This window comes from Culex pipiens, chromosome 2, assembly GCF_016801865.2.
Source record: "Culex pipiens pallens isolate TS chromosome 2, TS_CPP_V2, whole genome shotgun sequence".
Lineage (NCBI taxonomy): Eukaryota > Metazoa > Arthropoda > Insecta > Diptera > Culicidae > Culex > Culex pipiens.
In genome coordinates this window covers 72,239,108-72,266,423 of record NC_068938.1, presented here as the reverse complement: position 1 = coordinate 72,266,423, position 27,316 = coordinate 72,239,108, and the positions used below count along the sequence as shown (strand labels likewise).

General features: G+C 34.4%; 3 protein-coding genes across 3 annotated transcripts; 2 read left to right on the top strand and 1 right to left on the bottom strand.

Annotated features, from left to right (window-relative positions):
- The first annotated feature begins 1,018 nt into the window (after positions 1-1,018).
- Positions 1,019-8,385, top strand: LOC120422712 (uncharacterized). The gene is made up of 4 exons (XM_039586240.2): positions 1,019-1,400; positions 3,257-3,380; positions 3,495-3,680; positions 7,508-8,385. The coding sequence occupies exons 1-4, from the start codon at positions 1,251-1,253 to the stop codon at positions 8,365-8,367; spliced, it is 1,320 nt and encodes a 439-aa protein (XP_039442174.1). The 5' UTR covers positions 1,019-1,250; the 3' UTR covers positions 8,368-8,385.
- Positions 8,027-25,218, top strand: LOC120422699 (triokinase/FMN cyclase-like). The gene is made up of 3 exons (XM_052708545.1): positions 8,027-8,167; positions 23,271-23,366; positions 23,431-25,218. The coding sequence occupies exons 2-3, from the start codon at positions 23,310-23,312 to the stop codon at positions 25,186-25,188; spliced, it is 1,815 nt and encodes a 604-aa protein (XP_052564505.1). The 5' UTR covers positions 8,027-8,167; positions 23,271-23,309; the 3' UTR covers positions 25,189-25,218.
- On the bottom strand, positions 25,212-26,177 carry LOC120422708 (uncharacterized). The gene is made up of 2 exons (XM_039586226.1): positions 25,933-26,177; positions 25,212-25,876 (listed from the first exon to the last, which is right to left on the bottom strand). Exons 1-2 carry the CDS (start codon positions 25,991-25,993, stop codon positions 25,347-25,349), a joined length of 591 nt encoding a protein of 196 aa, XP_039442160.1. The 5' UTR covers positions 25,994-26,177; the 3' UTR covers positions 25,212-25,346.
- Positions 26,178-27,316: the final 1,139 nt, after the last annotated feature.

The following is a 27,316-nucleotide window of genomic DNA, read 5'->3' as shown; positions in this document are numbered from 1 at the left end:
AGATTTTTTAAAATAATGAGTTTTATTGCGAAAATCAACATAAATTAAGAAGCATTAAAGCAGAGCTGAGGATAATGATTTGTTTTATCGTATCATCAGTAAAAAAACCACCAGTCAAGCTTTCTTTTTAAATAGGAATTGAAACAAGTTGTCCACTTTTTGCCAGCGATTTTCTCGAATTGCGGTTTTTGGTTTTGTGCCCTAATGAAATGTTTGGCTCGAAGTCTTGTAAAGACTGATAGGCCCCCAAAACCAAAGCTAAAAACTCGATTCGCCACCTACATTCGAGTAGGAGAACTTTGGTGCAAGGTTACGTTTACGTTTTTGCGCGATAAGTGCAAAGGGGAGTGAAAACTATTTTAAGGTTTTTTAAAAGAAAATTGATCTTTTGGAATAAAATAAAGTTAACAGGGGTAAGAAATAAAAACTTCTATCGATTGACTATTTGATTTTTTTGCTAAGTTGCCTTTTTCATTGAAAATTCTGAGATCCGGATTGAAAACGCGAGAATGAGGTTAGATTGCAAATTTTGAAAATCATTCCAATTACCATTTTTCAAGCAGAGCTTTGCTTTTATGGTAGAAGTGACTTCAAAAAATATTTGTCCACTTGAATAATCTACATTCTCAGTTAGGTTTTGGTTGATTGAAACATTCCATTATTTTGAATCAGATAATGAACAGGTTAAATCGGCAATCACAAAAATATTTTCGCTTATATCAATTAAGCTATTCATTTCTTACCTGCAAATGGTATAATTTGCTATAAATGTCGATTTTATGATGAAATAAAACAATTTCAAATTTCAAACCAACTTACTTGCTGTAGGTTATAATGAAAACATCACCCCAAGTTTCAGCGCCCTCTAGTGGGGGGTAATTTTGACGTTTGATTTCCTATCGTACAAAATATTTTTTTTCTTCGTGTATGAACACACCGCGTTCAACGGCTGTGCACTTGGTCGATGAGGCGCGAAATCAAAAGAGAGCGGGAGATCGCGCAGTCGCGCAATGTAAACAAACACAAAGCATAAAACGGCGAGAGAAAGAAGCAAGAGCATCGTCCGCATCAGCAACATAAATGCCTTTGGATTGGCGAAATTTTCGCACATAAACAAACCAACCTACACACGGTCCGGTTCGGTGGTTTCTGGAGCGCGCGCGTACGACTGTGTCCTTGGCCAGTGTTGGGTTGTTCCTTTCGTTGGGTCCTTGGAAAAGTAACTGCTAGTGTTCATTTGTGAAGAAAAAATGTTCAACATCCGGTCGTCCCCGAAAAAGTCCTCCGGCGCTGGTCCACTGCAGGGCTACAAAATCACCAACGAATTGAGGAGCAAGAAATACGGAGTGGCCGCCAATTCGCTCCGGATGCTTCGGATGAAGGCTGAAGAAAAATTCAAGGTGAATGACCCAGATTGTGGTGGGAAAGGGATTTGGTGGTGTGGTGCGAGGAACCGGGACAAAAACCCATTCAGAAATTGCGTGGTGTTTGTTGAGTAAAGTAGATTCTTTTTTCACGATTTGCTACTGTGAGCAAGTCCTCTTATTTGGGACTTCCCAATGACAGGTTTAAATTACAATTCTTAAGTTCTTAAAATGCTACTAAAAGAAATTTCAAATCTCAAATTTCTTAATTTCCGAAACAATGTTTGTGTGTTTTTATTTAAATATTAAATATTTTGAGTGCCATCAATTACAACTTTTACAATAATTTGACTTAAGCTGTAGAAGTCATTCAATGCCTGGTATACAACATGATAGGATTCCATCATAACCTTTGACCATTCTTGCCTTATCCGGCCTTGGCCAAAATGTCTTCTAATGACAAGCAATATATTCAATCCTTTTTGCGTAAATTTAGACATTCAAGAAATTTAAGAATTTAAGAATTTAAGAATTTAAGAATTTAAGAATTTAAGAATTTAAGAGAATTTAAGAATATAAGAATTTAAGAATTTAAGAATTTAAGAATTCAAGAATTTAAGAATTTAAGAATTTAAGAATTTAAGAATTTAAGAATTTAAGAATTTAAGAATTTTAGAATTTAAGAATTTAAGAATTTAAGAGAATTTAAGAATATAAGAATTTAAGAATTTAAGAATTTAAGAATTCAAGAATTCAAGAATTTAAGAATTTAAGAATTTAAGAATTTTAGAATTTAAGAATTTAAGAATTTAAGAATTTAAGAATTTAAGAATTTATTTTCAAAAAAGTTACCTAAAAATGGCTATAACTTGAAAACGGTGCACTTTATCAAAATTTCACTAAAGTACTATTTGATTGAAAATTCGATTTAACATAAAAAAAATTAAGTTGAAATATTTTTGAGACCAATATTTCGATTTTTTGAAAAAGTTAGCATTGATTCAAAAATCATGACTCGGTCAAAGATTTTTTTAACATTCTGGAAATTTTTGATAAGTTGGCATTTGATGTCCCCTAAAACATACCAAAAATTAAAAAAATAAAAATATTGTTTATTTTTGCAAATCAAGGTTTAGTGACGAAAAGTGAAATTATAAATCCCCAAATTTGTTTTTTTTAACGTGTATCATTTTTTTGCAGTGTAGTCCTTATCCATACCTACAACTTTGCCGAAGACATCAAATCGATCAAAAAATTCCTTAAAAAGATACTTTTTTTTTGAAATTTTCACACATCATTTTTGTATGGACAGTTGCCGAATTTGTATGGAAAATTATATGGACAAACTAATGATGCAAAATGGCTTCTTTGGGCATACCGAAGGCACCAAAAAAGTTTCAACCGGATCAAAAAATACAACAAAAATCGAATGACCGAAATTTCAGTGAATTGCTCAGTTATGGGTTCTAAATTAACTGAATAAACCCAACCCTTCTCTCCCCTATCCTAACCCTGCTCCACCATATCGAGAGTCCTCGACGCTTTATGCTATAAAAGGACACAACTGTGAATTGTGCAACATAGACGACGACGCCGCGTCACTTCTCTCTCTCCCATCTCCCCACCCGAACCAGTTCAGTGGCCTTCGATCGGGAGAGACTGCAAGCGCAAGTGCACTCCACTGTGCCGTGAGAATTCCAAAATGCAACGGGCGCACAGCGCCGAGGCCAATGACATTGACCTGGTTGAATGTCCTTTCGGGTTTCGAAGAGTGGAATGCTGATGCGTTTCCTGTCCTTATTTGGGAAGTGACCTAGATTTTTTTTTAGAATGGTTCAAATTTGGATAACTTTAATTAAAATTCAAAACTCATCATTTTTATTTCATTTCAGCTGGAAAATTGTCGCGTATATCTGGCCCAGGACGGCGTAGAAGTCCTAGACGAGGACTATTTCCGCACCCTCCCAGCGCAGGTCCTGTTCGTGGTGGCCGAGCGGGACACCATCGTAAAAACTGGCAAGTGGCGCTTGTTTTATCGACCGATGACCATTATAAATATAACCATTTTCCATCCCTCTCCCCCACCCCGCATCGACCGTGACCCAATTTTGGACAATCCGGATCCGGCAGACTTTGAGCTGATGTATGACGCAATCCAGCAGACCCATAGCGAGCTGATTGAGGCGGGCAGCCTGGCGAAGCAGTTCGTGAGCAACAACCAGACGCAGATCGCCCGGATGCTGGAGGAGGCGCAGCGCGCCCAGGACGAGCGGACCGCCAAGAGCCGGCGCAGCGAGCACGCCGAGTGGTTTGAAGGTACACCTACGCGCAAAGGGAACGCTGGAACACACTTTTCGGGGATTGCAGGTGAAATTAAGGAGAGAGGGCAAATGTACTTCGAGATGATTTGTAGTTAATGGGCTGGGGAAGTACCGAATTTGGAATTCAAGGATTTTACATTGGCCATGAAGACGATGCGCAAAAATGTTGCGTAAAAGCGTTTCTTTGATTTAGGAATTATGCTAGCTCGAAAAAAAATCGTTTCTGATGTAGGAGCTGTGTTGTACTGCATAACTTAATTTGAACATTTCTACGCAGATTATCGAAAAACTTTCTAGTTTAGAATGTGTGGGGCCCAACTAAACTAAAACGATGCCCCATAAAAAAATATGGTTCATCTCATTTTTCAAGGTTGATTTGTACAAAACTATGCATTTTTGGACATTTTTTTTCGACTTTTGCAATCGTTTGAAATCCCATATTGCAAAAAATGTGAAAAAAAGTTTTGAAAAAAGCAGATTATTTTTATTTACCTTTAAAACATTTTTTTTTATGAAAAAGTATTTTTTTTAGAAACGGAACAATTACACATTTACTCCAGATTTTTTTTGTAATTTTCAAAAATACGTAGTTTAGTGTTAATTTGTTATGCAATACAGGTCAGACATAATTATCCGAAGCCTCGATTATCCAAAGTTTCGATTATCCAAAGGTTTGTATAGAACTTCAGATAGTCAAAAAAAAAACAAAACAAAGTTTTAATTTAATTACAAAATGTATTTTGTTAATATTCAATTGCTGCCATTTTGGCCGCCATCTTGAATTTCAAAATTCTAAATTAATTACATAAAAAAGAAAATCTGAATAAATATAAATTTAAAATAGTATTGTTTGTTTGAAATTCGTTGTTTTGTTAAAAAATACGTATTTTTTTTTTTAAAGTCAGTTCTAAAAATTTAAGATTTGAAACTCAATTTTGAGAAAGTCTGAATATTTATAGATAAAAAAAATATAAGGCTGCTGACTTTTTTAAGGTGGAAGTATTTGCGATGGCCTTATCTTCCTGAAACATTTCAAGCTTGTTATTTCAGTTTTAGTATTTAGGAAAGATTGTGTCCAAGATATGAATTTGCAAACAACATAAGCAAAAAAAAAAACTAAAAACTAAAAACTAAAAACTAAAAACTAAAAACTAAAAACTAAAAACTAAAAACTAAAAACTAAAAACTAAAAACTAAAAACTAAAAACTAAAAACTAAAAACTAAAAACTAAAAACTAAAAACTAAAAACTAAAAACTAAAAACTAAAAACTAAAAACTAAAAACTAAAAACTAAAAACTAAAAACTAAAAACTAAAAACTAAAAACTAAAAACTAAAAACTAAAAACTAAAAACTAAAAACTAAAAACTAAAAACTAAAAACTAAAAACTAAACACTAAAAACTAAAAACTAAAAACTAAAAACTAAAAACTAAAAACTAAAAACTAAAAACTAAAAACTAAAAACTAAAAACTAAAAACTAAAAACTAAAAACTAAAAACTAAAAACTAAAAACTAAAAACTAAAAACTAAAAACTAAAAAACTAAAAACTAAAAACTAAAAACTAAAAACTAAAAACTAAAAACTAAAAACTAAAAACTAAAAACTAAAAACTAAAAACTAAAAACTAAAAACTAAAAACTAAAAACTAAAAACTAAAAACTAAAAACTAAAAACTAAAAACTAAAAACTAAAAACTGAAAACTAAAAACTAAAAACTAAAAACTAAAAACTAAAAACTAAAAATTAAAAATTAAAAACTAAAAACTAAAAACTAAAAACTAAAAACTAAAAACTAAAAACTAAAAACTAAAAACTAAAAACTAAAAACTAAACACTAAAAACTAAAAACTAAAAACTAAAAACTAAAAACTAAAAACTAAAAACTAAAAACTAAAAACTAAAAACTAAAAATTAAAAACTAAAAACTAAAAACTAAAAACTAAAAACTAAAAACTAAAAACTAAAAACTAAAAACTAAAAACTAAAAACTAAAAACTAAAAACTAAAAACTAAAAACTAAAAACTAAAAACTAAAAACTAAAAACTAAAAACTAAAAACTAAAAACTAAAAACTAAAAACTAAAAACTAAAAACTAAAAACTAAAAACTAAAAACTAAAAAACTAAAAACTAAAAACTAAAAACTAAAAACTAAAAACTAAAAACTAAAAACTAAAAACTAAAAACTAAAAACGAAAAACTAAAAACAAAAAACTAAAAACTAAAAACTAAAAACTAAAAACTAAAAACTAAAAACTAAAAACTAAAAACTAAAAACTAAAAACTAAAAACTAAAAACTAAAAACTAAAAACTAAAAACTAAAAACTACAAACTAAAAACTAAAAACTAAAAACTAAAAACTAAAAACTAAAAACTAAAAACTAAAAACTAAAAACTAAAAACTAAAAACTAAAAACTAAAAACAAAAAACTAAAAACTAAAAACTAAAAACTAAAAACTAAAAACTAAAAACTAAAAACTAAAAACTAAAAACTAAAAACTAAAAACTAAAAACTAAAAACTAAAAACTAAAAACTAAAAACTAAAAACTAAAAACTAAAAACTAAAACCTAAAAACTAAAACCTAAAAACTAAAAACTAAAATCTAAAAACTGTTTTGTTTGTTTTGTTTGTTTTGTTTGTTTTGTTTGTTTTGTTTGTTTTGTTTGTTTTGTTTGTTTTGTTTGTTTTGTTTGTTTTGTTTGTTTTGTTTGTTTTGTTTGTTTTGTTTGTTTTGTTTGTTTTGTTTGTTTTGTTTGTTTTGTTTGTTTTGTTTGTTTTGTTTGTTTTGTTTGTTTTGTTTGTTTTGTTTGTTTTGTTTGTTTTGTTTGTTTTGTTTGTTTTGTTTGTTTTGTTTGTTTTGTTTGTTTTGTTTGTTTTGTTTGTTTTGTTTGTTTTGTTTGTTTTGTTTGTTTTGTTTGTTTTGTTTGTTTTGTTTGTTTTGTTTGTTTTGTTTGTTTTGTTTGTTTTGTTTGTTTTGTTTGTTTTGTTTGTTTTGTTTGTTTTGTTTGTTTTGTTTGTTTTGTTTGTTTTGTTTGTTTTGTTTGTTTTGTTTGTTTTGTTTGTTTTGTTTGTTTTGTTTGTTTTGTTTGTTTTGTTTGTTTTGTTTGTTTTGTTTGTTTTGTTTGTTTTGTTTGTTTTGTTTGTTTTGTTTGTTTTGTTTGTTTTGTTTGTTTTGTTTGTTTTGTTTGTTTTGTTTGTTTTGTTTGTTTTGTTTGTTTTGTTTGTTTTGTTTGTTTTGTTTGTTTTGTTTGTTTTGTTTGTTTTGTTTGTTTTGTTTGTTTTGTTTGTTTTGTTTGTTTTGTTTGTTTTGTTTGTTTTGTTTGTTTTGTTTGTTTTGTTTGTTTTGTTTGTTTTGTTTGTTTTGTTTGTTTTTTTTTAAACCCCATTCAAACTTATTCCTGCTTCCGATCAGGCAGTTCACTATTAAATGGGTTGGTCGGAGGCCTCCTTCGGGCAATCTCGTATACATTTCTAGTTGGAGAATTATTACTTTTTTGACTCGGGCTAATAAATACAACTTTGTCTATAACATAACTGAATCCGTTTTCAAGATTCAGATTTTAGAATATTAACAAACCAATTTTGTATGGAAAGTTGATGTAAACTGGCTACTTTCGTCATAAGTGAGCTCCAAACAAAGTTTAAGGCAAATAAAAATATACAAATATAAACAATTTCTGGTTTCCGGGATATTGTGGAATTTGTTACCGAATTTGAAATCAATCGTTATTTTATAAACTAATTAAATTATCACGGACATAAAAAAATCTCAATCAATGTTTTAATTTTCCTTCCCAAATCCCAAACAAAAAAAGGTTTCGACAGCCGGGCGGGCCAAACGAAGGAGGAGATCATGCAGCGCCGCGGCCAGGACCGGATCCGGGGTTACTTTTACAAAACCAAGGACGAGCTGACCAAGTGCGCCATCTACCGGGGCAACGTGATGGCGAAGGAGCTGATTGACGAGATGCTGGAGCTGTTCCGCCATCTGCTGATAGGTTTCGACTATTTTAGCGCTATTTTTGACCGCAGCCATTCGGCGCGGCTGCCGGACAACGCGGAGGTTTCAGACCTGGTCGTGGGAAGTGGCGAACGGGTCGTTGCTGCTGCTGCTGCGTCGCCGGAAGGGCAGGAAGATGAAGTGGACGCTCAGCGGATCGTGCCGAAGCGGATGAAGCTGGCGATTAAGGAGACGCTGGAGAAGGACGGCAACGCGATCGAGCGCTACCGGGTGGCGTTGTGCAATTCTCGGGGCGAGTTCCGCTGCATGGGGCTGTGGAACGAGCGCAAGTGCAAGTACGGAGCGCACGTGATCAATCCGTACGCCAGCCGGGAGAACATGATTCTGTTTCAGGTGTGGAATTTGGACCACCAGGTCGAGATAAGCCGGTCGGTGCTGCCGTCGATCGTGCAGAACGTGGCGCGGGTCGTCGCGAAAGAGGCGGATGCCATGTGTCGGGTGCACAACCGGCGAGGTAAGAAACTCTCTGTGATTACCTACTTTATCGAGCTGTTTACGCTCGGCAACCTGAAGCTGGTGCACATCGTGTGCCACGACAAAAGTATTCACGACATGATCTCGAGGGGGGCGATCATTTGCGAAAAGTGCGCCGAGTACAAGTATATTAAGGAATTCCAAAGCAAAATACGCTTCAATAAAAACGCTTTAATGTAGGGTTAAATGTATAGAGGATGCGCGTGTGTTTTGAACAGCAAGAAAAGTTGAGAAAGCCTACATATTTTGAACTCCCCAGCCCATACATTATTGAAAGAAAATATTTTCATTTCTTATATTGAAAATCTATTTTCATAGAAATAATTATAAATAATATTAAAACCTCAATTGAAACATTGTGAATTTGAATTGAATCTTTTTGTATTTTCTGTTTAGTTCTTTTGCTGTTAACCCTCTACAAACCAACCCCGCGGGCTTTGATCTAAAAATACGCCAAAAATCAATTTTCCACCAATTTTTGATCTTTGAAAAGCATTGGAAAGAAGAACTCTTAAAATATAAGAAAATTTCAGGGTTAGGAGTGTGACTTGTTTTATGTGATTTTGCCAAAGTAAAAAAATAAAGTTTTTTTATAGGATCAACTTTGGCTGTGTTTTACACTAATATTTTCTATATTATATTATAATAAGTATGCAGTAATTTTTGTATTGTCTCAGACTACGCTTCTTAGCATTTTTAAAACAATTTAAATGATAATGGTTTCATTCTAGAGCAATTCTCCACGAAATCGGTCTTTTTTTTGGAATTTTAATTTTTGTATTTTTTAATCCGACTGAATTTTTTTTGGTGCCTTCGGTATGCCCAAAAAAGCCATTTTGCATCATTAGTTTGTCCATATAATTTTCCATACAAATTTGGCAGCTGTCCATACAAAAATGATGTATGAAAATTCAAAAATCTGTATCTTTTGGAGGAATTTTTTGATCGATTTGGTGTCTTCGGCAAAGTTGTAGGTATGGATATGGACTACACTGAAAAAAAATGATACACGGTAAAAAATTTTTTGGTGATTTTTTATTTAACTTTTTGTCACTAAAACTTGATTTGCAAAAAAAACACTATTTTTAATTTTTTTATTTTTTGATATGTTTTAGAGGACATTAAATGACAACTTTTCTGAAATTTCCAAGTTGTGTGTGTGTGTGTGTGGTCCAATCCAATACCCGCTAACCGGTAGCGAAATTATGGGAAAGTATAATTTGTGTCAGACTTTGTATATGCCGAATGCTGATACAACTTATCTCAGTCCCGGGTATTAGGTGGTGATAACCCTCGCGCTGCTTCCAACGACCCATTTCAGAATGGCAGAGATCCTAGCGGCCCAATTCCGAGGTCGTTGGGCATTATCCGGCCCCGCCCTAACATAGAAGCAAGCACCAGACGGATCCTTGATCTATCTTAAGACTCCCAATCCCTTCAGGCAAATCAGGGATCAGAGCGTATTTAATATGAGAAGAATACAACATGTTTTATAACCTTTAGATGGCCGACTGGTTAGAGTCCCAGACCATCAATCCAAAGGTGTGATTTTCGAATCCCACCTGATTCTGTTTCGTTTTTGTTCATATTCAAAGTTCAAATTCCTGATTCCAAAATTCAAAGGTACCGACCGGGATTTGATCCCTGAACCTTCTGCTTGTGAGGCAGAAGCCGTAACCTTTAAGCCACGGAGCCGGTTACTTTTCAGAAATTTCCAAGTTGTGCAAAAAATCTTTGACCGAATTATGATTTTTTTTCTTTATTTTTCGATGTAAAATCAAATTTGCAATCAAAAAGTACTTTAGTGAAATTTTGATAAAGTGTACCGTTTTCAAGTTAAATCCATTTTTAGGTGACTTTTTTGAAAATAATCGCAGTTTTTCATTTTTTTAAATTAGTGCACATGTTTGCTCACTTTTGAAAAAAATATTTTTGGAAAGCTGAGAAAATTCTCTATCACGGGTCCCCCACAGACCGTTATTATGCAAAAAAAATTTCCACCCAAACCAATGATTGGACATTAGCCTGTCCCATTTTGAGGTCATGTCGGGGAATTTCAGGTGCTCACTTCTTAAATGATAGATTATGATGTTAGGAACAATGTTTTCTTAGACAAGAAAAAATAATAAAATACTTTCTCGCACCCCCTAGTCGATTTACTGAAAAAACTCATTTTTTTGAACAAATTTTCTAAAATCGCTTGGAATCAATACAAAAACTGTTTCGATCAGGTGTGTATTATCTTCAAACGATAGGTTTTTGTCCATAGATTAAGATGCACTATCAATATTGGACCAAAATTTAACTTTTTGGACTTTCCCAGGCGGATTTGTGTCGAAAAAATCGCATTTTTTCGAAACTTTTTTCAGAAATGTTCATTTAATTTAGGGTAGCCTATTTTTCCCAGTGAAACCAATACATGCAGCTTGTAGGAAATTTCATGGCGAACATTTTTACCTCTGAGAAAATGCAATTTCGACACTCTAGAGCCAAGATATTTGAGTTTTAGTGAGGAAAAAAGTGCCAATTTTCAAAATTTCTCAGAATTCAGAAGCAGGGCCTACTAATTACACGATGTAGCAAGCATATGTCTCAAAGGTCAAGGTATGCTTTTTTATAGTAATTTTGACCGCTGAATCCAAATCTGAAATCAAATTTCGTGTAAACAGTCATGTTTTGGAGCTACACCCTTTTGGAATGTTATTTGCGTGTTTAAGAGGCAGTTTTTGTAAATATTACTCGGTTTGTTCTAGAGGTCGTATCGAGGTGCTCCGATTTGGATGAAACTTTCAGCGTTTGTTTGTCTATACATGAGATGAACTCATGCGAAATATGAGCCCTCGACGAAAAAGGGAAGTGGGGTAAAACGGGCATTGAAGTTTGAGGTCCAAAAACATAAAAAATCTTAAAATTGCTCGCATTTTAGTAAAACTTCATCAATTCAAAACTCTCTTAGATGCATTCGAAAGGTCTTTTGAAGCACTTCAAAATGAGCCATAGACATCCAGGATTGGTTTAACTTTTTCTCATAGCTTTTGCAAATTACTGTTAAAAATTGATTTTTTTAAAACCTCAAAATCTTTTTGCAACAGCCTCCAACACCCATACACTTTTAGTTCAAAAGTTAGGGAATTTCATGGACTATAAGCCGACGGTAATAACTTTTTGGCCAATCGCAGTTTTTCTCATAGTTTTTAAATTTTTCTATAAAAACATTTTACAACGTTAGTTATTGTCCCTACAGCATCCATAGCGGCACTTTTTAGTCTCAATTTTGTCATATTCGAAATCCTTGGAAAATTCAAACTTCAATGCCCGTTTTACCCCACTTCCCTCATCTCATGTATAGACAAACAAACGCTGAAAGTTTCATCCAAATCGGAGCACCTCGATACGACCTCTAGAACAAACCGAGTAATATTTACAAAAACTGCCTCTTAAACACGCAAATAACATTCCAAAAGGGTGTAGCTCCAAAACATCACTGTTTACACGAAATTTGATTTCAGATTTGGATTCAGCGGTCAAAATTACTATAAAAAAGCATACCTTGACCTTTGAGACATATGCTTGCTACATCGTGTAATTAGTAGGCCCTGCTTCTGAATTCTGAGAAATTTTGAAAATTGGCACTTTTTTCCTCACTAAAACTCAAATATCTCGGCTCTAGAGTGTCGAAATTGCATTTTCTCAGAGGAAAAAATGTTCGCCATGAAATTTCCTACAAGCTGCATGTATTGGTTTCACTGGGAAAAATAGGCTACCCTAAATTAAATGAACATTTCTGAAAAAAGTTTCGAAAAAATGCGATTTTTTCGACACAAATCCGCCTGGGAGAGTCCAAAAAGTTAAATTTTGGTCCAATATTGATAGTGCATCTTAATCTATGGACAAAAACCTATCGTTTGAAGATAATACATACCTGATCGAAACAGTTTTTGTATTGATTCCAAGCGATTTTAGAAAATTTGTTCAAAAAAGTGACTTTTTTCAGTAAATCGACTAGGGGGTGCGAGAAAGTATTTTATTATTTTTTCTTGTCTAAGAAAACATTGTTCCTAACATCATAATCTATCATTTAAGAAGTGAGCACCTGAAATTCCTCGACATGACCTCAAAATGGGACAGGCTATTGGACATGGTTCCTGGGACCATTCTGCACCTCTGGCCCGAGTTTCAAAATATTTGCCGGCAGAAATTTCGAATACGGTCAGTTTTAGTGTTTCGAGTAGAAATTAAGGGGAAATCACATGTAAAATGCGTAGGAAAAGATCAAAGTTTCAATGTTTTAACTCCAAAACACTGGTCATGGTTTTAAATTGTATTAACATGTAGCAGAATGTTATAAAAACGATTTACAGCACTGACTTAGCCGGATTAATCCTAAGTTAAGTGACTTAAGTATATTATTTACAAGTTTACACCTTAATATTAAAAAAAAACCTCCTACATCAAGGAATTCAAAGTTAAGGAAAACTAGGTAGCACAAAAATAACTAAAAATGGGGTGACTTTGAGCCAAGGGGTGACATTGTACCAATAAATGCATTAAGATTGCTTTGATAAGCTTGAATTTTATGTTAATTTATTTATTTGTAGACGGATTAATTTGGTCTATTTATGTTCCCACAAAGCAATTTGATGATATTGCTACGCAAATCTGCTTATTCTGTTTGAATAAAGCCTGTTGATTTAAAATTTAATTAATTAAAATAAATTTAAAATCTCCTGGAATCCTCCAAATTTGAAAATTATGCTCACATTTTTCAGTTCTGAATCAATTCCTTCTGAAATCAAATAAAACAATCAAAATATTAGGGAAACAAATTTTTTAACGTGGCAAGTTTGTGACATAGCAATTAGAATAAACTTGTTCTTTTTTTGTTTTAAATCGTTTACAAATTTCAAACTTACGAATGAAATCCGGAGACAACTCCAGCTATCATTTAGCTCATATATTTTTGTTGTCCTGAGTAATGATTATACTTAGCAAAAGTTGAATGGCACAACTTCCCGCAGGATTAATATTTCAAACCAACCAATTATTTTTGAGCATTGCAGTTATCGTCTTAAAATAAAAAGAAATAAAATAAAATAACTTTTCATAATTGGATAAAATAATGTTGATACACTAATAGTAAGGATTCAATAAAACATATTATTGATCATCAAGAACGTTCACTAATAATGTATTCATTAAAACAAATCCTACTTCTGGCCAATGTGAAAACACAATCAATCTTTTAACAAGCTTGGCATATCTTAGTAAAACATGAAAATAGTACAGTTAAATATCAAATCAAATCAAATTGTTCGCTCTACAACATTACCAGCCAAACTGGGGTGAGAGGCAACCGCGTTTAACATTTTACCACCGAACCCGGTATAGTCAAGTATGTATAGGCGAAGTAAGTTTTCAATGTGACTTGTGTCCTAAAACTCTTGTCGGGGTCAAACGGTAAGGCTTATGAAACTAAAGCTTTATCTATTTTATCTATTTTTTTAGTTTTTCGTACTTATGAACTTTTTAAGGCAGAGGACATAATCTAAAAACAATATTTGCAACGATTATAATTTGCAATTCAAGCTTATCGAGCTTGGTGTTAAGCTATCTGGCCATTATAAAATCGTAAAATTTGGTACAATGGCACCCCTTGGCTCAAAGTCACCCCATTTTAAGTTATTTTTGTGCTATCTAGTTTTCCTTAACTTTAAATTCCTTGATGTAGGAGTTTTTTTTTAATATTAAGGTATAAACTTGTAAATAATATACTTAAGTCACTTAACTTAGGCTTAACCCGGCTAAGTCAGTGCTGTAAATCGTTTTTATAACATTCTGCTACATGTTAATACAATTTAAAACCATGACCAGTGTTTTGGAGTTAAAACATTGAAACTTTGATCTTTTCCTACGCATTTTACATGTGATTTCCCATTAATTTCTACTCGAAACACTAAAACTGACCGTATTCGAAATTTCTGCCGGCAAATATTTTGAAACTCGGCCCAGAGGTGCAGAATGGTCCCAGGAACCATGTCCAATCATTGGTTTGAGTGGAAATTTTTTATTTATAATAACGGTCTGTGGGGGACCCGTGCTATATTTTGCTTTTTTGAACTTTGTTGATACGACCCTTAGTTGCTGAGATTTTGCCATGCAAGTGTTTAAAAACAGGAAAATTGATGTTTTCATGGTGTCGATTTCTGGAAAAGTCAGGGAAAACCTGGAATTGTCAGGGAATTTTATTTTACCTGGAAAAGTCAGGGAAAGTCAGGGAATTTTAAGCTGGGTCAGGGAATTTTGATGATCTTAAAAATATTACTACAAAATTTCATTTCTTTTTGAAAATTAACCCTTGGTTATGTATTTCAATGTCTTCCAGGCCAAACTTTGCAACATTGATAATATTTATTTTTTTATATTGGTCAGTCCGGAAGGAACGCAAAACTCCATATAAAAAGTACTTAAGAAAAGGGTCACGAAGAAAAGGAACAGCAACGTAAAGTTGCATTTGGCACTTCTTCGCGCGTTGCTTGTTTGCAATATGTTTAGGTTTAAAAATCAAATAATTTGGATTTGCTTTGGATTTGCGTGCAACTGAAAATAACAAATTACTAGCGCACACAGGGGGGGACAATATGAGGCAGTTGCCCCCTCAGAGATTTGTTTTAAAATCGGTCGTTTGCTCAGCGGTTCGAAGGACCACTGGACTGACAATCCAGAGGTCACCGGTTCGAATCCCGCGGCGGGCGCTCTAAAATTCTTTGTGTAAATATGGGTATTCGGCGCCGTCGCTCCGTGCCGTACTCAAACACTCAAAGTCCAGGGCGGCGAAGTCCTTGTAGATAAAAAGGAAGACACTAGTGGTTGGTACTAGCAATGGTGGCCGACAGCTATAAAGTCAACTTCGTTTTTTTTCGTTTTCGTTTGCTCAGCATATAGGGACCATAGAGAGAATCATACATTTTGTCAAAAAAATTGAATGATTAAAAAAATCAAAAGTTATAAAATTCGAACAACAGAAAATTTAAAAAAATCTAAAATTCTAAAGCTCAAAGATTTCAAATTTTAAAAATTCTGGTATTTTGGAATTGTTGATTTGTTAATTTTTTAAATTTTTATTCTAAAATTCTAAAAAAATTGTAAGGTTAGAAAATATTCCAAAATTTTATTTTCCTCAAAATTTATGAACTATGATTTAAAAATGATCCAAAGTAATCTTATTTTGTGTAATCTAAAATGTAAGCAAAATAGTGATGGTGAAATGGTATTAAAAATTAAAAAATTAAATTCAAGAATAAAAGAAATAAAACTTTTTTTTTTAAATAAACAGGGTTGTTACGGACGGCGCGAATTTGGCGCGGATTTTACATGGTAGCAATTTTAATTAAAACAAATATTGAGAGAGATAAAATTACTTTCAACTTATAAAGAAAAATATTATCAAAAATCAGAATAATATTTTTTTTTTCGTTGAATGCAAAAACTTTGATTTTTTTATTGATTGAATTTTCTTCCGAAAATTTTTGTTTGTTTTTTCTCAATGAGAAAAATGAAGATGAAGATCATGAAGAGATATTTTTTTTAAATGTGTTGTTGAGGATTTCCTAAATAAACTCATTTTTAAACATACTGACTCTGATTATTTAATTTCTTTTAAGTTTTGAGTAATGTTTTTACCCTTATTTAGTGTTCTTTTATACTGGATACATTCAATTTTAAACTTGTGAAACTTAATCATATTTTAAACTCTTCCTGAAGATATAGACATAAGGATGTAACAAAAATAATTATTAGGGCATGTTCCAGTGGGTGTACTGTGCTTATATCCCAAATATGAGCTTGTTTGGACGTAACAGAAGCTGGCCTCCACCTTTGACTTTTAGATGGGATTTAGCCAGTAGAAATATATTTTTAAATTAAAATATTCTTTAAGAAAAATAAAATAAAAATCAAAATATTAAAAAAACTTCAAATTTAATTATTCAGAAATTAGGAAATAAAATTAGGAATAATAGTATTAAAAAAAACCCAAAAAAAATTATTCCTATTAAAAAAATTAAAAGTTCCAAAATTTTTAAATTAAAAATTTGGAAAATCTGAAAAAAATAAAAACTTAAATTAAAAAAAAAAAATTAAAAATCTGCAAAAAAAATTAAAAATCTGCAAAAAAATTTAAAAAATAATTTAAAAAAAAACAATCAAGAGAACAAAACAAATATTTTCTTAAATTCTTAAATTCTTAAATTCTTAAATTCTTAAATTCTTAAATTCTTAAATTCTTAAATTCTTAAATTCTTAAATTCTTAAATTCTTAAATTCTTAAATTCTTAAATTCTTAAATTCTTAAATTCTTAAATTCTTAAATTCTTAAATTCTTAAATTCTTAAATTCTTAAATTCTTAAATTCTTAAATTCTTAAATTCTTAAATTCTTAAATTCTTAAATTCTTAAATTCTTAAATTCTTAAATTCTTAAATTCTTAAATTCTTAAATTCTTAAATTCTTAAATTCTTAAATTCTTAAATTCTTAAATTCTTAAATTCTTAAATTCTTAAATTCTTAAATTCTTAAATTCTTAAATTCTTAAATTCTTAAATTCTTAAATTCTTAAATTCTTAAATTCTTAAATTCTTAAATTCTTAAATTCTTAAATTTTTGAATTTTTAAATTCTTAAATTCTGAAATTTTTAAATTCTGAAATTCTGAAATTCTTAAATTCCTAGATTCTTGAATGCTGCAATTTTTTTTCATCTTAAATTTCAGAAAACCTGATAAAATTTGAAGTACCTATTTTTGGAGTTAATTTTTTCGGTTAGAGAAATTTTGAGAAGAAGATGTCGGAAAATTTGCTTCGATTTTTCTAAGTGTCGCTTTCGTAAGATCATCGAGTATGAACTGTATCTGAAATTTAAAATCTCAAGATCGAGGATTTATTACAATTTTTAAATTTTATTGTTTTAATGTTAAAATTTCTGATTTTTTTTGCCTAAATGTTTGTTTTGGCTTTTATATCTAGTTTACCTTATTCTAGCAAAAATACATTTTCAGTGTTTCAAAATTCTGCGTTCTGAGATTACAAAATTGAATTTATTATGAAACTCCTTTATATGTTTGTCGCATAATTATTTTTCTTAAAATGACGCGGATTTTGCGCTGATTGGGATTTGGGATGGAGCGGATTTTTCTTATTTCTCCGTAAAAACCCTGAATAAAGGAATTTGAGAATTCTAGAATTTATAAAATATGGTCTCTTTGGAAAAGTTGTTTCTACTTTAATTAGGATCCAGCATCCGAGATTTCATAGGGATTGGACAACTACAAAAATGTTTTTCCCAAACAACATTCAAGGGCTTACTAGGAGGAATTCTCGTGGTCAGATCGAGCTTAAATTTGAAATCTATTCCAAAACACCCAAATATCTATGTTTGATAAATGATGACTTTTTGAATAGCTCGAGCATGTTGTATTTTGTTTTTATTTTTATAAAATGTATTGATCGTGTGAATGATCGTCTGTAGGCTCTGGTCAAGGTAGATAACACTTTTTTTTTTAATTTTACAGCAAACATATTGTTTTGTAAAATTATTTAAAAAGAGGTTTTCTTCAAATATCCATAAAACCGTTAACATTGTTGAAAAAGACCTAGATTCACATTTAATTGTATATTTTTCTTAGTTTTTCAGTTTTTTAAATCTTTATTAAGGTTCTGCACAATTACATAGTTTTGTCTCCAAAACCTTTTTTTTTTTGCACAATCAAAAATTGCATCGACCTAATTCTTTTGAAAATTCGGCAAAAGGCATCGATTTTAAAATTAAACATGACTTTTTAATTTAAATCAAATTTTCAATTGATTTTTTTGGAAAACTTTTAACTTTAAATTTTTTTTTTGGAAATAAAGTGAAATTAACTAATAGCATTTTGAAATTTGCAACAATTTTAATTATTAATTATTTCTAGAGTTTTTTTAAAGGTCCTATAAACTATTGTGTTTCATATGTTTATAGGACCTATTCAACAAAAAAAAACTAGATTTTTTGGTAAAGGGCAACATTTCAAATGACATCACAAGATTTAAAAACATAGGACATTTGTATGGTTGCTCATTTTGGATGTTCGATAAGAAAAAACGATTGACAAAATAAAAAAAAAACAAGTTTTTGAATTTTTGCAGAATCCATCTTTAAAAAAATAAAATAAAAAAGTCATTGAAGTTTTTCAATATCTTAAATTTCCAATATTCAAAAAGGAAAATGCATGAAACCATAAAAACGCTCTAAACAATATGTTAGTAAAAAATAGAAAATTAAAAAAAAATTGGTGGTCTGGAGAGGTCAGGGAAAAGTCAGGGAATTTTATTTTGGGATTTGGATCGACACCATGAGTTTTCTAAGTCTCACCCAAACAACCCACCATTTTCTAATGTCGATATCTCAGCAACTAATAGTCCGATTTACAATGTTAAAATATGAAACATTCGTGAAATTTTCCGATCTTTTCGAAAAAAATACTTTCAAAAATTTTAAATCAAGACTAACATTTTAAAAGGGCCAAAAATTCAATATTACGCCCTTTTGAAATGTTTGTCTTGGTTTAAATTTTTTTTAAATATTTTTTTCGAAGAGATCGGAAAATTTCACGAATGTTTCATATTTTAACATTGTAAATCGGACCATTAGTTGCTGAGATATCGACATTAGAAAATAGTGGGCTGTTAGGGTGAGACTTAGAAAACATCAATTTTCCTGTTTTTAAACACTTGCATGGCAATATCTCAGCAACTAAGGGTCGTATCAACAAAGTTCAAAAAAGCAAAATATAGAGAATTTTCTCAGCTTTTCAAAAATATTTTTTTCAAAGGTGGGCAAACATGTGCACTAATTTAAAAAAATGAAAAACTGCGACTATTTTCAAAAAAGTCACCTAAACATGGATTTAACTTGAAAACGGTGCACTTTATCAAAATTTCACTAAACTAAACTTTTTGATTGCAAATTTGATTTCACATCGAAAAATGAAGTTGAAAATTTTTTACGAGCAATATTTCGATTTTTTGAAAAAATCAGTATTGATTAAAAAATTTATAACACGGTCAAAGATTTTTTGCACAACCTGGAAATTTCTAAAAAGTTGGCATTTGATGTCCTCTAAAACATATCAAAAAATAAAAAAAAATAAAAATAGTGATTTTTTGCAAATCAAGTTTTAGTGACAAAAAGTTAAATAAAAAATCACCAAAAATTTTTTTACCGTGTATCATTTTTTTTCAGTGTAGTCCATATCCATACCTACAACTTTGCCGAAGACACCAAATCGATCAACAAATTCCTCCAAAAGATACAGATTTTTGAATTTTCATACATCATTTTTGTATGGACAGCTGCCAAATTTGTATGGAAAATTATATGGAGAATTTAATGATGCAAAATGGCTTCTTTGGGCATACCGAAGGCACCAAAAAAGTTTCAGTCGGATTAAAAATGCAAAAAAAATGGAATGACCGAATCTGAGAGAACTGCTCTCTAGAGTAAAAAATGTGTTTGATAAAATATATTAAAATTATAAAAAAATAGATCTTATGTTAAAAATAATACAATCAATCGCATTGATAGCCTGTTGCAATAAAAATCGTTGCTGAAATATTTTTAATTTACTGAATTAAAAATATCCGCTAAGAAAAAAAAAATATTCTGAATTTTGAATTGGAATTCAAGAAATGTGTATGAACTCGATCTGGTATATTTAGCCGAATTTTGAATCGTCGACTAGAAATTTTGCTGGACTATAAACTTTTTTTTGCAATTCCGTCGTGAAACTACTTACTTTTTCTGTCATTCTTGAACGACGAAATAGCCTACTTTTCTGTACCAAAAATAACAGAATCGAATAGCAACACTTTTCAAAATAAATGCTGAAAAGTTCTACTTTTCAGCACTGAAATGGGCGCTGAAAAGTTGAACTTTTCAGCACTTGTTTCGAAAAGTAACACTTTTTAACATTTTTTTTTGATTTAAACGATTTATTGACGAACTACATGAAAATTTGAATTAAAATTTCACTCAATGGGTGTTTTTCGGAATTGCAAAAAATGTTGTATGGAACTCGTTGCAAAACTTGATTTTTTCAGCACTCGTCGTATTTATCCAACTCGGTGAACCTCGTTGGATAAATGTACGACTCATGCTGAAAAAATCCTCTTTTTGCAACTTGTTGCATAAACTACTATTTCATGCATTTTTTCAGACTGTAATTTGTAAAATTATGATTATTTTATGTTTAAAAAACAAGCCCAAAGCACCCTGGAGATGGAGCCACACGTTGCCGTCGTTTCAGGGCTATTTGCCAAGATGGTTTCCGATGTTGATATATATCACACATTTATTTTATATTTATATACTTGTGTTGATAGAAATCACAACTTTTATACTATGTAAAATTGCAAGATATTGATTTTCTTTATTTGCATCTTAATATTCTTGTTTGTAAAATCTGGTAGGAACAGGTTTAAATCTTTTTGATACATCGTTAGCTTAGGTAGAAATTGCAGGCCAAGGATTGATACCTAAGAGCATGCAATGGCACTGACCTTGTTGCGTGCTCTTCGGTTGACGTCCACGTAAGGAACATCCTGGAAGGAGCGTAACTAACTACATCCGTAGTTCTGTTAGATCATCCGAATTATCTTGATCAGAACAGTATAGCTCTGGGTCCTTGCGAGTATCCTATTTTCTTACCTCCACGTTGGCTTGGTTTTCATGATGACCTAGCTGGTGGCCTGTGGAAACGGATCGTAATTCTTTGACCACCGCGGGTCAGAGTCGAGACGGCTGAAAGAAAGGGGCGCGACAATGTGGGAAAGGGAAGTAATTTGTGATTGTAGACGGTATTGTTTCGATTCGCAGTATGTTGAGTCAACTGCTGTGGATGTACCTGAAGCATCGCACAACGGGGTTTCTCTTCTTTTCATTCTCAGCTACCACCTATCTCCTATTTTTATTTTGCTCTACTGATTCTCACTTCTTCATTCATTCTTCTATATTAATCATTTGATTTTGATTTTACTAACTTTTGATTCTCTTATCTCTCAAAGCTTTTCCACTCTTTTTTACCAATTGATACTGCTGTAACAAACTTTGGTTTTTCCTTAAAAATATACTTTTCCTTAATGTACTAGTAATATCAAGTCTATTTATCATTCGCCTAATCTTTTTTGATTTTATTGCGAACTTATTTATTTGAATAATTCTTTATCTGTCCTATAAATTATCATTACTATAATCCTAGCTTGTTTTGTAACTCTTTTTATTAACTATTGTCTGATTTTACATCTGGGTGGGTCTCGTGGCGCAGGGGTAGCGGCTTCGGCTGCCGATCCCGATGATGCTATGAGACGCGGGTTCGATTCCCGCCTTATCCACTGAGCTTCTATCGGATGGAGAAGTAAAACGTCGGTCCCGGTTTCTCCTGTCTCGTCAGAGGCGCTGGAGCAGAAATCCCACGTTAGAGGAAGGCCATGCCCCGGGGGGCGTAGTGCCAATAGTTTCGTTTTTTTTTGATTTTACATCTAATACATCAAGCTTCTCATTTTTATTCTTTAAAATACGCTCATCATTCTCTTACTATTGATTCTTGATTTTTTATAAAATATATTCTCTTTTACTGTCTATTGTTTTCAATCTTCACCCTTTTTTTCAAACAAGTGAGGTTTGAGCCCTTACTCAATTTATGGAATGGTTAAAGGATTAACACAAATATTACTATTGTACTTTTGGTAAACTTTTATAACACGCTTAGGACCAAAAATTGTAACAAAACACCGCGACAAAAGAAATAGCAACATATAAACACGACTCAACAATAGGGGAGATTTCAGGAGAAAACAATACACAGTAAAATAACAGTTAGATTTTGAATTCAACCTAAAAATAAAACAGTTTTTGCTTTAATGAAAGTTGATAGGCACACTTTAAATGGTTAGGCCGAGTTAAAATGCGTAACCGGAAAAGAAGGTGTGCATGCCTGGCACGAACACTCAAAGCGTGTTCTAGCGTGCTGCTCGTACTGACTCAGAGCAAGGGTGAGATGTAGGTGTAAGGGCAGTGCGTGTTCGTCGGGAACCTGGTGCATAAGATCGGTCAAGGCCCGTTCTTACACTGAAAATTGCGAATTGCGAGTCCTACTTAGTATGATCGTAGTAGCTGTTTACAACAGGAATGAGTTAAATATCGAAGAATTTTGAAAATTGGCAACAATTTTCCCACTAAAATAGACATAACTTTACTGAAAATGGATAAAATGTCATACTTTTTTCTGCAAAATTGTTCTTCATTTTGTTTGCAACAATGCTACAACATTAGTTTTTGAATTCAGACATGACAGTTTATTTACCAGAACAATTTGGGAATATTTTTTTAGAAATAACACAATTTTACACCTTCTGATGACGCGGGAACTCAAGTAATGGACCGATTTAAGGTGTACTATGTCAGGAATATATTTTGGGAACTAAGAATTGATATTTTGATGAAAATCCCGAGTTAGACCGAGATTTTAGACGTATTTTTGTGGTTTTAGGTGATATATTAGGTTTTTTAACTTCAAATCGAGATAAAATCAGTTTTCACCGACAGAATATTTTGGGAATCGATTTTTCTGACTCAGAATAGTCATCCCAACAACCTCCAGGAGGAATTTCCGAGGTGCATGCAAGTTGCATAATAATCCCCTTCTTACCCACCGTGTAATGTTAACATTCCATAGGTCGCCTTCATAAGGTGTCTTTGATAAAGTCCAGCTTGTGACGATGTATTTCCTTCCCTTTACTAAGCAATCGAATCCAGAAGACCAGTTGTGTTGGTCCGAGCCGGAATTTTACCACTGGCCCTTAGGGAGCTGATAATTAAGTACATCTACAAAGGATGAGAATACTGTGATCTACATAGTTTTAAGCTTTCTCTCTGTATTTCCCCTATTCTCTGAAATTTTATTATTTTTTTCACAATTTTTTCTTACTCTTGGTAATTCTTTAGTTAAAAATGAAATAAACACAACAAAATAACTTTTTTTTTCTCTATTTGTAGACACATCAGTTGAGGGTTATCTAAATTGACTGCAAGTACATGCACGTTTGTTTTGCTGATTATCATTATTGTCTACAACCTCGACCACAACATACGGTAAGTCTCATTCAAATTACCACACAAGTTCTTTCATAATTCTTCTCCTAAAATTCTCCCCCAGGCTTCGCCCGCCCACAAAATGTCCCTAACCTCCGTCGGAACATCCCTGTCCGGCCTCATCGCCGCCCACAACGGCCTCCAACTGCTAACGCCGGGCTGCAACTCCGTCACCCGACTGGACAACGACCCCTCGGATGGGAAGGTTAAACTACTGTCCGGTGGCGGCAGCGGCCACGAACCGGCCCACGCCGGCTACGTCGGAGCGGGGATGTTGAGCGGCGCCATTTGCGGGGACATCTTCAGCTCGCCCTCGGTGGCTTCGATTCTGGACTGCTTGCGGACGGTGGCGGTGGGGGGCGAGTCGAGGGTGATTTTCATCGTGAAGAATTATACGGGGGATCGGTTGAACTTTGGGCTGGCGGTGGAGAGGGCTCGGGTTGGGTTGGGGTACGGGGATGACGTTCGGATGTTGCTGGTGGACGATGATTGTTCGATTGAGCGGGGCCAGGTGAGGGCGAGTGTGGGGAAGCGGGGGTTGGCCGGGGTCGTGCTGGTGCACAAGATTTTGGGAGCGATGGCCGAGGAGGGTGTGGGGTTGGATGAGGTTTATGGGTTTGGAGAGGGGTTGGTGCGCAACTTGGGTACGATTGGGTTCACTTTCAGGGTTGTGGGAGATAGGTTGGAGAACGTTGAGATTGGGAAGGGTATTCACGGTGAACCGGGAGTGTACACGATGCCGGCTTGTGGGGATTTTGAGGGGATTGTGGAGTTTTTGTTGAAGAAGCTGGAGAAGTGCGTACCGAAGGCTGCTGAAGTTGTACTGCTGGTGAACAATCTTGGAGGGACGTCCGAGTTCTTGATGGGGATCTTTTTGAAGAGTTTGCTTGACAAGGTTAAGCAGAGTTACACCGTGAAACGGACCTACTGTGGAACGTTTTTGTCATCGCTGGATCAAGCTGGAATTTCGGTGACTCTGTTAAACCTCGGATATTCTCCAAAGCTGTTGCAATACTTGGATTACGAAGTGTCAGTCCCTTCGATGCTTTTTGGAAGAAAACGCTGCAATCTACCTCCTTCAGCTGTTGCAACAGTGAGTCCGATGGAAGTTTTGCAAGAATCTTCGGGAGTCCCCACGTGTACAATCACCGAACAATTCGGCGCCAAGTTGGCCTCCACCGTAATCACCTTCGTCTGCGAAGCCCTCATCTCCTGCAAGGACATGCTGAACACCATCGACAAAGAGGCTGGCGACGGAGACACCGGAAGTACCATCTCCAGAGGTGCCCAAGCAATCCTAGACCAACTCAACGCCAACAAGCTAGACCTAACCCATCCCGCAAACCTCCTCCAGCAAATCAGCATCATCCTGGAGCGCGACATGGGCGGTTCGTCGGGCGCCCTCTACAGCCTGTTCTTCCAGGGAGCGTCGAAGATCTTCGCCGAAGGCGGCGATCAACGCGTCACGCTGAATCTCTGGAGTCAAGCGCTAACCGCCGGCAACGACACGATCGCCAAGTACGCCCTGACCCAGCTGGGCGACCGGACCATGCTGGATCCGTTGCGCGAAGGCGAACTTGCGCTGAGAGGTGCCCTCGAAGGTGGAAAAGCTACCCTAGAAGCCGTGGAGTGCTTCACGAAGGGCTGTGAAGAAGCGGCACGGGCCACCCAGCACATGGTGGCCAGGGCGGGACGTGCTTCGTACGCGGCGTCGTCCGGGGATGGCGACAGGAAGTATCAGCATCCCGATCCGGGAGCGCACGCCGTTTCGATCTGGGCGCGGGCGCTGCTGGAGGCCTGCAAGCAGGTTATCGTGGAGTGAGTTGTTTTGTAAATAAAATTCTATTTTGTTCGAACATTTCGTTTTAAACCGATTTTTATTAGGAACTTAGCCATCGTAACGTATTGTAATGAGAGAAAAATTTACAAATAAGAAGCAAAACTATAAATAAAAGCGCGTACATTAGTCAGCGAAAGAAATTAATCCAAAAAGTCCAAATGTGGCAGCTCCGGCTCGGGCACACTGAACAAAAAGTAGTCGGGCAAATCCCGCTGCACCGCGGGAGCCTTTCGCGCCGGCCTCTCCACCGTCGTCCGCGCCGGCATCTCGATCTCGGGCAAGTCCTGCAGTACGTTGCTGACTTTCAGCGGTTTCATCGGCTTCACCTTGCGCTGGTAGACGGCCCCGTGGAAGTCCATCATCTGCTCGAGCAGATCCTCGCGGAGGCAACTTTCCTTGCCCCATTTGTACTCGGCGTCCGCCGGGGTGAAGATTGTGAACGGGAAGGAGGGCTTCTTGGTGGATGGTTGCTGCTGCTGCGTGGAAGCTTCCGTCGATTTCTTGCCCAGAAAGGAGGAGCTTCCGGACTTTTGCAGCAGGGGCTTCTTGGAGGGGACTTCCGAAGACTGCTTACCGGTGAAGGCCGACCGCGAGGAGGCGTTGTTGGTTAGATCTTTCAGGGCCAGTTTGGAAGTGGTCCGGAGCTCGCTTTTGCCGGGCAGGGTCGTTTCTGAAAGGAAAGGATTTCTATTTTCCGGGAAGGAACCAAAATTCGAATCTACTTACTGCCATTCCGGTGATTTTCGTTGGTTTGTTCCAGGATGTTGAAGGCTCGCGTCGACGCCATTGTCACTTTATTTGTTAACTTATTTGGTACGAAAATAAAACGGGTTCCTTCGATCTGATCCCGGAGGCGCTTCTGGGACGTGAACGTGGATTTTTGCAGCGATGGCCGTTCGTTCCTTTTGTTTTACTCCCGGTCCTTTTAAACAGCCGTTGTTCTTTTGTTTTGTGTTTTGGCTCCCTTTTTGCTGTTTTCACGCGCGACGAGAAAAATAACGGTAACGATAAAAACGATAACTTGGTTTGTGAGGTGGTGCTGCTACCTTGCGGTGATTAGCAAACTTGGAGGATGGCTAGGGGAAGTTGGTTGATTTTAAATTGTCGAGAATGGCGTTTAAAAAGCGAATAGCCCTATGTCATTTTTTATCTACAACGGTAAAAAACATGCTTAAAAACAATGTCTGATTTTTTTTTGACCAGACAACATTTTTCGACGAAACAACTCCTTGGAACGAGCTGTCAAGTAGGCTGCTTTCTGTCAAGAAGAGCTGCGAAGCTAATTTTTCAAAATTGAATTGAAAATCAATTTTAAATCCTTTTTGGTTGTACAAAAGGTCATTAACCCCAAAGCGATAAATACCTTTTCTTTATACAATTTGTCATGAAAGTACAACAACAGATTTCCGGGGGAAATGGCCAATATCTCTACATATATTAAAACCATTTTTTTTTTATTTTAATGCAAAATTTGTAAGATAATTTTTTTTCGATGGATCAACTATGGTCTCTTTTTGTACAAGCTGTCAAGTAGGACCTTTTTTTTGATATTAAATCCTTTGCGGTCGTACAAAGGGTCATTGCACTAAAAAAAATAAGCTTTATCGTTGTAAACAATAAAATTACAAACGGAATGAAAAACGGAATCGACGTAACACCTTATAATGTGGCCCTCTTAAACCTTGCGGTTTCTTCAACAGATCCACAGGCGTGTATCGTTCTTTTTGCGACAAGACTCCGCCTTCCGGGTCTTCTAAGTGTGAATGTATGGCACGGGGAGAGGGCACCGAATACCTATATTAACACTTAGAATTTTTGCGTCTGTCTCAGGATTCGAACTCTGGGTTGTGAGACCAGTGCGCGGTCCGATTGATCCACAAAGGCAGACATAAAATTACAAATTCATGTTTAATTTTGATTTACGCCCAATTTAGTCCTAAAATGAGGCTCAAATGTGTGATATGATTGTTCACAACGATAAAGCTTACTTTTCAGAGTACAATGGCCCTTTGTACAACAGCAAAGAATTTGAAAAGGATTTTTAAATCAATTAAAAAAAAAATAACTTCGCGGCCCTTCTTGACAGAAAAGGTCCTACTTGACAGCTTGT

Coding starts and splice junctions, on each gene's coding strand:
- LOC120422708 (XM_039586226.1), bottom strand. CDS start 25,993: ATGGCGTCGACGCGAGCCTTCAACATCCTGGAACAAACCAACGAAAAT. Junction 25,877..25,932: donor CGAAAATCACCGGAATGGCA/GTAAGTAGATTC, acceptor CTTTCCTTTCAG/AAACGACCCTGCCCGGCAAA.
- LOC120422712 (XM_039586240.2), top strand. CDS start 1,251: ATGTTCAACATCCGGTCGTCCCCGAAAAAGTCCTCCGGCGCTGGTCCA. Junction 3,381..3,494: donor GGACACCATCGTAAAAACTG/GCAAGTGGCGCT, acceptor CGGATCCGGCAG/ACTTTGAGCTGATGTATGAC. Junction 3,681..7,507: donor GCACGCCGAGTGGTTTGAAG/GTACACCTACGC, acceptor AAACAAAAAAAG/GTTTCGACAGCCGGGCGGGC.
- LOC120422699 (XM_052708545.1), top strand. CDS start 23,310: ATGCACGTTTGTTTTGCTGATTATCATTATTGTCTACAACCTCGACCA. Junction 23,367..23,430: donor AACCTCGACCACAACATACG/GTAAGTCTCATT, acceptor ATTCTCCCCCAG/GCTTCGCCCGCCCACAAAAT.